We start from the raw sequence: 10978 nt of genomic DNA on the forward strand, positions 1-10978 counted from the left end.
GTATGGATTGGTTTCCTGAATTTTCTACAGGATCCATAACTCAGCACCATCCAAAGAAAAAAAAAAAAAAAACAAATTCCCAAAGCTTCATATTAACGGTCTAGGGGAAATGGTCTTTAAATGCAGATTTCTGAATGAAGCCCATTTCCTCTTACAAGGCTGTATGCACTTCTTGAGGATGGAGACCTTGTTTAATTCATTCTTGGCAATCTCAGTGTAAGAATTAGTGACTTATCAAACAGTAACATCATAACTTCTCATGAGTCTGTGTTCCATAATGAGCAAGAGCTCATTAGAACCCATGAGCGTTATTATTGCAGTCATTTCTGCATTCCCTGCGACAGGGCATAAAATAAAGCCATACCATACACTTCACAGCTGTGTCATGGCACGTGAGTTTATGTAAAACATTTACCAAAAGCAAACAACAAACCACCAATAAGCAATGGTTCTCTCTTCATCTACCTCTCTAGCCCTACAGCAGCCAACCCATCTCTCCTACCATGGATGGACATGAACTCAGAAGCCAAGCAGAGCAGCTTAAGAAGCTGCCAATTAACTAAAGAGCTTTTCCACTACCCATTTCCTATAGGTCATTTTCCTAGACACCTAACCCAGAAAAGGACTCAAGCAACGTTTCCAAGAACTGACAGTGTGGGACTAAACCACAAGGCTCCAGCTCCGTCTGCCTGGCTGCCTTACTCTGAGCACTAAACATGATTCACTTGAAGTACAGGAAGGGCAAAGGTTCTTCCCTTCCTGTGAGAAGGCAGAGGAATGCCTGCAACAATAACACCGTTGGAGGAAAAGGCTACAGGCAGGCCACTGACCCAGGCAAATTAGCTGCGTCTTCAATTACACCCCAGCTAGTTACCTCACTGCTAGCTCTTCGTGCTTATTACAAATCTGAATTGGAAAACTCAGAGAGTCTGTTTTAGACAGCAGATTCCATGCTCAAAAATGGCGAGCAGACCCTGACTCTGAAACCACACAACCAAACAAAGTAAATCACAAAACACTGGGGCCACCTACAGCAATCACTATTTTTAGTTAGCCGAATACTGCCCCACCCATTTCTTTATCCACTCATATGACTTATCCCAATCTGAACCAATTAATCACCATTCAAAAGTTATAATACTCAAAAGTACACTCCCAATTCCTGACCCACACCATTGACAGCTGCTTTGGGTCAGATTCTCAACTACCCTGTAGCTAAGTTCCATCCCTTACAGAGAGGAGATGGCCAAGCAAATCACTCTGATCAAGTCTCCACAGGCCCAGGAAGCCCTAGTCAATGTTATTATCTTCTGCAATTTTTAAGTCCAAAGAGACACTGGCTTTGTTTTACGGCTGTAACCGCTGGTGGAGCATCTCCTCTATGGACCGCTGCTTACACCCTGAAGCCGTCACCTCACTGCACGGATCTGCAGCACTCCTGCTTCACGGGTTCACTGCTGGTCACGCCTGCGGCCAGCAACAGGAACCCTGAAGGTTTGAAAGATAAAAGTCCCAGAATGCAGGGGACATGTAGAATCTAAGAACAAACAAAAACCACTTCTGCCTTGAAGTTTAAGGGATATTTCCCTAGTCATGATGAACTCCAAAATGCCACAGCAATGTCAAAATTGGCCAGAGGCCTCTTTTCTATTTTAAAATGCCCTTTCCTTCTTGGGCCTCAGCACCTGCTCTTCCCAATGCTTACTATCAGCCCCCTCGCTCCTCCATGGGCAATTCACTTTCATCTCACTGTATCTCTCATTACAAACACTCCTTCCTTACAGAAGCCACCCCCCTCCCCCCAAAGCCTTATGGCGTGTTCCTCTCTTAATTCTTCCACGACCTCGTCAGCTGTCTGTCACACAGAGCCTACCTTTCTCACCCGGGGCGTTCAGCTCCTAGCACGGCAGCAAGCACTAAGTGTGTGCTTGTGATTTAGTGAAAAGAGATACAGACTCAAGTACCTTTCAAAACCTAATGCGAGATTTATACAACATAAAGACAATTTCAGGTAAACATATGTCAAATAAATATCTGTAAAACAAAGCCCAGCCCAGTGTGGTGGCATGGACCCGAGATCCCAACACTTAGGAGGCAGAAGCAAGAGGATCAGGAACAAAGGCCAGCTAAGGTACAAGGCCAGTCTGAAGCCAACCTGGCCTATAGGAGCCTGAAAGAAAACTGTGGGCGGGTCGGGGGCGGGGGAGGGAGGACAAATGAAAAAGGAGAAAAAGAAAGACCCAATGAGAGAAAGAGGGAGGACTGGAGAGGCAGCTCAGGTGGTAAAGTGCTTGCTCAGCAAGCATGAGGATCTGAGTCCAAATCTCTAGCACCCATACTTTAATTAATTAAAAAAAAAAAAGAGTCGGGCATAGTGGCACAAGCTTGTAATTCCAGCACTGGGGAGGCAAAGACAGGAGGCTCCCTGAGGCTCACTAGACCTGGATCCCCATGAGAGAATCTGTCTCCTAACACAAGGTTCCTGAGGAGCAACACTGAGGCTGACCTTTGATCTCCATATGTGCATGCATTCATGTACACAGAGACACTGCAAACACACACAGAGACACTGCAAACACACAAAGACACACTGCAAACACACACAGACACACTGCAAACACACACAGACACACTGCAAACACAGCACACAGCTCACAAAAAAAGGAAAGAAACAAGTAAGGAGAGGGAGAGGTTGCTACACAACTGTTTCTTCGCAGCCTAATTACAGAGAGAAATTCAAATTACAGAATGCATATAAATGAGGTGGGAGAGATCTAAGCTCCAGTGCTGAAGAGGCAGACAGCTCACAAGTTCAAGGTTACCCTAGGTTACAGTGACAGTTCTACGCCAACCTGAACGACAAGAAATTCTGCCTCAAAAAAGGAAGGAGACTTTCTATACAAATAAAAATGTACAATTACTGCAATTCAAAAAAAAAAAAAATCTTAGGTCCGGTGGTGATGGTGCACACCTTTAATCACAGCACTCAGGAGGCGGAGGCAGGTGGATCTCAGTGACCTGGAGGCCAGCCTGATCTACAAAGCAAGCCCCAGGCCGCCCAGGGCTGTTATAATGAAACCCTGTCTCGAAAACAAAACCAAACCAAAAGAAAAAAATCTTTTAAAACAAGCAGAGCAACCATTCCTAAGATTTAAAACAGTAAAAATAGTGAGAGTATAACTAATTCTCTTTTAAATAGGTGGAATTTAGGACTGATCACTGTATATAGTAACGGGTTTTCCATTTACTCAATTACACCCTATCAAAACTAAACAGATCAGTTTCCACCTCGCCTGGAATTACTACTGCATATATGTGGGTTTTAGACTTAACTGATAGAACACCAGCCCTCAAAAGCATTCCGTGAGCTCTCACGGGAAACATTTTAAAGTCTGTATTTCTAGCCCTAATGCAAAAATAGGTGATGTGACTTTTACAAATTACTGTGTTATGGGTGCCACAATTACAGGGAATTATTTTACTCAACATATAGAGTAAGTGCCAGGCACTTCTCTAAGCAATTTACCTACTGACTCAGTTAAATTTCACAAAAGAGATGTAAATAGGTTATTAGATATTATACAGCTGAGGAAACACGGATATTCAGAGAGACCATTCCCAAGGACACACAGTTAATAAACTAAAGAAAAAGAAATTGAATTGAGGAAGTATAGGTCCGAAGTCCACTGCAAGAACGTATTGTCTCCAATGTGCTAAAGAAAAGTCTACACATTTTAAAGAGCACGTCATTGCCAAGTCTAGACTTCTTTTGGTTAAGAAAAAAAAAACTAAAAGCAAAACAAAACTCTGCCTAAACCATCTAGACTTTAAAAACCTAATGGTTAAAAGAAAAAATAAGGAAAAAGAAAAGGAAGTTGGAAGGAATGACAACCAGTGGGGAATGTGGCTCAGCTGGCAGACTATTCCTAGACATCTAAGAAGGCCAGGTTTGATCCCAGGCACCTCATAAAACCAGGCACGATGGTGCACTCCCCTGATGCCAGCACTCGGGAGACATAGGCAGGAGGCTCTGTAGTACTAGGTCATCTTCAGATAGCAAGTTCAAAGCCAGCCTGAGTTACATGAGAGGCCCCCCCCTTTCTGGTTTAACTGAAAAAAAAAAAAGGAGAAAGAACAAGAACATTTTTTAAAGAAAAAAAAAACTCTGAAAGCTTCCTGCAACCACCATGCATAACTTCTGGAAGGTACATGCTGTTTTGAAAAGAAAATAGAGACAAAATGCACCCTATATGATCAACACCTGATTAGCTGACTGTGCAGACTACATAAGCCAGTAAGATGGTTCGGGCTTGCCATGCAGACCTGACAATTGAGACCACCTCCCAGAACCTGCTCACAAGTGGGAGAAGACAGACTGCTCACTGGTGTTCTCTGAACACCATTCACGCAAAATAATTAAAAAAGAAACAAATTCCTTTCCACAAAAAGTGAAAGAACATGCTATGCTAACTAGTCCACCTGAATCTGAGTGTTTGCTCACCTATGCTGCCAGCATCTCCATCTCTCAGCAAATATTAGCAACCTCATATTTAAATAGTAAAACCTCGGGTGTTTAGAATCAGAGTAATTCTCCAAACATCTCGGACACGTTAGTAGAGTTCAGCCAAAAATGACTAAATGAGAATGGGATTAATATGATTCATAGCATGTCTGGGTTTCCAAAAGGATCGAATTCGCAGAGAATATGAAGGAAGAATTCGCAGAGAATATGAAGGAAGAATTCGCAGCTCATAAAACATATATGGACAAAGTTCTCTTAACATTTCCACACCAAGTCCAAGTGGGACACATTTAAGGCAAAGTCGACTCTACTTCATGAAACCAAGTAGACACCAAATAGTAGCAGCCCCTCCGGCCTCTGCTCTTGCTCCAAACTGCCCACCCAACCTAAGAGAAAGCTTTGGAACAAAATCTTACTCTGACCGACTTTTCTTCGCTCTGAGATCCCTTCTCTCTTCTGTTATTAGAGACAATGAGAAAAGGTAAAGAAGCAAAAGAAATGTCCTTAACTGAAGCTAGGACCTATTCAGCTGTTAGCAAATGAAAGAAGAAATCAGTTTTAGTAGAAAAGGTAAGGTACAAAAATGGTGAAGACTATGAAGCCAAACTATTTCCACATATCTTTCTTTACTCATTAGGGGATTAGCAAAGGAACTGATCCTTAGGGAGTATGTTAACAGGGCAGGATGTCAGCATTGTGATAAAGAAATGAGACATCAGTATTTGGGTAACAAGTAACAGGGATTTCACAAGTCCCTACTGTTGGTAGCCAATGTTTGTCCGCCGAATTTTATTCTACACCGACTGGTTTGGCACAATGATGCTTTATTTGGAGCACGGTAAGGAAACTGGACCACCCTAGGATGATAGAGATGGCTCAGTGGTTAAGAACACTTGCTCTTTTGGAGGACCCAGGCTCCGTTCCTAGCACCCACACAGTGGCACACAACCATCTGTTCCAGAGTAAATGACACCATCTTATTCTACAGGCATTGTGCAAAGATCACACGCAAAATCAAACAGGCTCTCTGGCTCTCTCTCTCTCTCTCTCTCTCTCTCTCTCTCTCTCTCTCTCTCACACACACACACACACACACACACACACACACCACAAATAAAAATAAACACCTTTAAAAAAAAAGCCAGCAAGACCCCAAGGGCTCCTGTCGCACCTGCTGTCACGACAGCTCTAACTGGTGACTGGTGCAAACAGAAAAACTTCCTCAGTTCAGTCTGAACACAGATGGGTATTATCAGAGCCTGACCAAAACAAGTAGAGCACAACAAACAAACAAACAAGCCCAGCACACTCAAATGATACAGTCAAGAGGAAAAACTGGAGGAGACAACTTGAAAGCATAGCAAGGATGTGGAGAGAGAGAGCAGTTGGGAACGGGAGCACATCCTCAGGTCGCCACCGTCATTTCTAAGTCTGTGCAGCACAGAAAGGAATTATGAAGTGCAAAATGCAGACACGTGAAAGGCGGCTTCGCCAGCTCCACCTCAATCTTCTATATATCACAGGACTGCCTGCAGATAGATCACCAGCACACATACTTGACTTCCCACTCCCCTAGATCAAGGAAAAAAACATGGGTAGAAAAAAATTCTAAGAGTAATGCTGGGCAACTTCTGGCATCTCCATATTTCTGAGAGTAAAGAGATAAGTCATTCCTCCATAATGGTATAGGTCTAAGACAACACAGCCCTTCTCTGTGGTCAAAGGGCACCATACCTGCATTAGCACACTTAACATGATGTAACATCTTATTTGTTTCTCCTTCATTAGACTCTGAGCTCCTTTAGGGAAGTGACTGTCCTATTTAACTTTATACCCCTAGCACTTTCAAGGTACAAAAGTCATCCCTCCGTGGGCACTGAATCAATTAATGGACTCATTGTTTATTAACTGGTGGCTAAAAATACAAATTGATCCTTAGTAACTAAGAGGTACGTTATATTCAGGACACAGTATAATACATTGGGCTAAATTAGCTACTTTTATACCAACTCTCTACTGTTCTCTATATGTGTCCAGGGGATTGTAGATGGACTTACCAGCAGTTCTGGAACCACTGGTCAAAAGAACAGAGTAAGGCCAAGTGTGGTGGCACATGTCTTTAATCCTAGCACTTAGGAGCCAGAGGCAGGTAGATCTCTGAGTTAAGGTCAGCCTGGTTCACATGGTGGGTTCTAGGCCAGCCAAAATATATATATATCTCACCTCTAAACGATGAAACCATATCTATAAATAAAGAAGAAATCAAGCAAATTTAAATAGAAATCAATGGTAGGCTTGTCAAATCAAAGACTCAAAAAAAAAAAAGCCAGAAGATGACAAGACTCTATTTCAGAAGAATCAAATTTCTTTTTTCAAGCATTTACCAAATCCACTGAAGGCACTACTAATTAAGATGTGCATACAGAAGATTTAATAGAGATTATTTTAAAACAAACATGCATAAACACATACACATAGTGTTTAATGATCACTTCAAAAGACATCACCCTGGGTAAAAACTATAAAATACTTGTGTAACGAAATCATGTAACATCATCATATTAAAATGGGTATACAGAGTGATGTTGGGGTAGTCATTAACAGAATGTGGAACATATTCACATTATAATTATGATCACTTTCACATAACCTATACTTACGAAGTGCTTAATCATCTTTCCATCCGTGTACCTGACGCTTAACTGTAGATGCTCCACAGAAAAAAAGGAAAAAGTTCAAGCCAGGCTGAAAGCTTTCTTGAAGCAAAGACAATCTTAGGCTGCCAATCTCTGGCTGTCCCAAATTTAGTACAATCCTTAGACTCTTCTAGAAAGGGTAAAGTTTATTAGGAAAACCTACCTTCCAAAAGTCAGTCTTAAAAGATCTGTATCGTTGTTCTCCCTTAGTGTTATCTGCAAGATTGGTGTTGTTAAACCTAACGGTATTTTGTACACATCTAATTAAAGTAAGTAGGTTACTTTCTACTTAGGAAAAGAGAAATCTGGGCTATCTTAGCAATATACTGCACTACTTTAAAAGAAAGTGCTGTATCAGCACAAGAAACAATAATACACAGATAAAATAAGATTCAAATAGATGAAGATCTTTTTTTAAAAAGCAAACTTAATGTGGAATCCCCCAAAAGAGTTTTTCTCCAAATCATTGCAGACACCGTAGCTGAGTGTGGTGGCTCACGCCTATAGACCTGACACCTTAGAGGCTGACACAGAGGACTGGCAGATGTTCAAGTGCAGCCTGGGCTACAGAGTGAGTTCTAGGTCAGCCTAGGCTGCAGGTGTCATGTTTCAGAAAAATCCAAGAGGTAGGGGAAAGACTAGGCAGTGATGGTGCACACCTTTACTCCCAGCACTCAGGAGGAAGGCAGTGGCAGGCAGATCTCTGTGAGATTGAGGCCAGCTTGGTCTACAGAGCAAGTTCCAGGACAGCCAGGGCTACACAGAGAAACCCTGTCTCAAAAAATAATACACACACACACACACACACACACACACACACCATATTCCTGAAACTGTGGGGTCAATTGGGACCGTCAGATTACTGCAAGTTCAATAGAATGTATCATGTTGAAAATATAGGCCACCAGAAAATACAACTTAAAAATTTCACAGTATACACGTTTCCCCCCAAACATGACCTTTGTCACTTGATTTGTTCAGTGTAGGGATTCACTCTGTAGATTAGGTTGACCTGAACTCACTATGTAGCCCAGTCTAGCCTCTAACGCATGACGGTCTTCCTACCTTAACCTTCTGAGCTATGGGATTACAAGCATGAGACAGAACACCAGGCTCACGCATGAATTTTTTAAAAGTCTAGTAGCTTCCTATTAATAACATTAGCTGTGGCTACCTATGGGTAGTATGTATTGTTTCAGCCCTCCTAATCGGTGTTTGGTCCATAGGAAAATCATATCATAATTTAGTCAGGCACAGAAGAGGATGCCAACATCCCCAACACTCTGGAGGCTGAGGAAGAAGAAGCACAAGTTCCAAACCAGGCTGTACAGCAAGACCCTGGCCAGAAAGGAGGAAAGGGAGAGAGGGAAAGGAAAGAAAAAAAGAAAGGAAAAAAGAAAAATATTTCATAAGCTAATAATTTTTAAATAATACGTCCTAACATCTGAAAAGATGTTTCCATAAAGACCGTTTGTGTTTAGCGACCCAGGATCTCCCTAGGTAGCCTAGGGTGGACTTGAACTAAATATTTTCCTGCCTCCACCTCACAGTGCCTGTGTTACAGGCTACCACATCCTACCTAAAGCCTGTCCTAAGACTGAATCCCCTCTTTTAAACCGTACAATTCACTGTGAAACTACAGGGTGGGAGTGTCCTAGTAAATAAAGATGTTGCACAGATATTTTTTTAAGAAAGAACTCTAAGAAAACGCATTTAAGATTTAAAAAAAAAAAGAGGTACTGAAATTTTAACAGTCTGACAAGATTGCAGACACCTAAATGGTCAGTTGGAAGCAGGAGAGAGGAATAGCCAAAAGCTGCTAAATTAAAGCCTGGGGAAATTTGTCCTAACTCCGAGAAGCCACTATGCAAATTTGCATCTAAGAGGCAGAAGGCACTAGTCACCTTGAGAACAGGCCAGGCCTACGGTCAATTACTTCAACCTGAGTCCCACCACCCAAACCTCCAACGGTTTACCAACTGACACTATACAGAAAGAAAAGTGGAAGCCACTCCTTCCGATGCCTGTCCAGCTCCCCACTCCCCCATCCCGGAAAAGAAAGAAACACCTGGCGACTAGAGTCCCCCAAAATGAATTCTTCCAATCAGGAAAATAACGCCCACTTTTCCTGTAGCTAAAGAAGTGTCTAGAACTCCTTGCTGGGCTGTCACTGGAGACAGAAAGGTATACCACGGGCAAAGGAAACAGTAGGACTCCTGCGGGGCGGGAGGGGGCGGGGGGGGCCAAGCTTCTTCAGACCTCACCAGGCAGAAACCTGGCATCCTCATCCCCTCTGCAACCTGACAATTTACAACCTGACAACGCCTTCTAATTAGGAACGTTCTAAGCCTTTTATAGACGAAAACTTTAAAGTGCTTCTCACAAGTATGATCAACCGGGCACTAGAGCCTGCTCCCGAGAAGCCGGGGTGCATCAAACCTCCAGTTTCACTGCAGAACCTGATGAGCCAGCGACTAGGGTTCTCTGCACGGTGGAGAGGGAGGAGCCCACCCCGTCTGGTAGAGTGGGCAGGGAAACGGAGGGTAACAGCACAGGAGAGAAAAGCGGCCAAGCAGGGCTAGCCTCAGCGCACCGGCAGACAGGCAGGGGGAGCCCACGCAGGAGCCAGAGTGCAAGGGTGCAGAAGCGGGGGTCCCCCCAGCTGGCGCAAGCGGCTCCCCACCACTCTCCGCAGCTGCGGCGCACGCGCGCGCGCCGGGCACACCCACCCCACACCAGTGCGCGGCTCCGCGGCAGTCCCCGCCCGGAAGACCCCCGGGCCGCGGCGCCTACGTACCCAGCAACACGCACAGCACATCGAGGGCCACGTACGGCAGCCGCGTCTTGTCGAACATGGTCTCCGGCAGGACGGCTACCTAGTGCAGGCGGCGGTGGAAAAGGACCGCGACGGGTCCGGATACCCAATTCCTAGGAGCCTCGCACGCGGGGTGGCGGCGGCCCCCAGCGACTGCGCCTCGGAGACTGAGGGCAGCGGCCCGGGCAGAACGGGCCAGGCTGCGCTGCGACGGCGCCGGGCTGCGGACCAGGACCTGGACTCCCTCCAACGTCCCCCTCACGGGGACTCGGGGCCAGCTGCCGCCGCTCTGTCGCCTCCGGCGCCTGCTCCGTCAGCCCCGGCTCGCCACGGCCACACGCTCTCCGCTGCCCGGTGCCCTCTCTAACAGGCGGGGCTGCGGACTCGAGCTTTAAGGATGAGGACCCGTGGAGGGGTGGGAGACGGGGGAGGAACGCGGCTCCGGCTCCTCCCGCCCGGTTGGAGCCCGTGCGCGCTCCCGCGGGCTGCAGGAGCGCGCCACCAGTGGGCGGAGCCACGAGCGCGGACAGCCAATCGGCGTCTCCGATCTCCGTCCGCCGATTTGCGGGGCCCGCCTCGAATCTGGGAGCCGGCTGACGGGGCGGGGCGAGTCGCAGGGATTGGGAGCCCTCTCTTTTTCCATCAGCCCTTAGTGCTGGGCGATGCTTCCTTTAAAGGAGAGCTGGACCCTGGAACACCAGTCCGCAGCTACTACTGCCTGCCACCCCACTCCTCCCATGGGAATGGGACCGTGACGGGCTCTCGTTCACCAAATGTTTTACGTTAGTTTCCTCTAAGACCCCTTCCGTGAGAGGTCTACACCTTGGCCTTCCTGTTGGTCCTAGCTGAGATCAGTTTTGCCGAGAATCTTTCTTGCTGTCTGATCATTCTTCATATTTTAATACTTAATATCTGAACAGATTTACCCTCCCACCTTTGATGTAT

The 10978-nt window shown here is 45.4% G+C and overlaps 1 protein-coding gene across 2 annotated transcripts in view; it reads right to left on the reverse strand.

Moving 5' to 3' along the window:
- The window catches only part of Plpp1 (phospholipid phosphatase 1), a 57451-nt gene extending 46945 nt beyond the window's left edge, over nt 1–10506 (reverse strand). For both annotated transcript variants that reach the window (XM_057789539.1, XM_057789540.1), the window contains exon 1: nt 10016–10506. In XM_057789539.1, coding sequence (XP_057645522.1) covers nt 10016–10073 — 58 coding nt within the window. In that variant the 5' untranslated portion in view covers nt 10074–10506. The remainder of the gene's footprint in view (nt 1–10015) is intronic.
- Nucleotides 10507–10978: the final 472 nt, after the last annotated feature.

The sequence above is a fragment of the Chionomys nivalis genome, chromosome 15 (assembly GCF_950005125.1).
Source record: "Chionomys nivalis chromosome 15, mChiNiv1.1, whole genome shotgun sequence".
NCBI lineage: Eukaryota > Metazoa > Chordata > Mammalia > Rodentia > Cricetidae > Chionomys > Chionomys nivalis.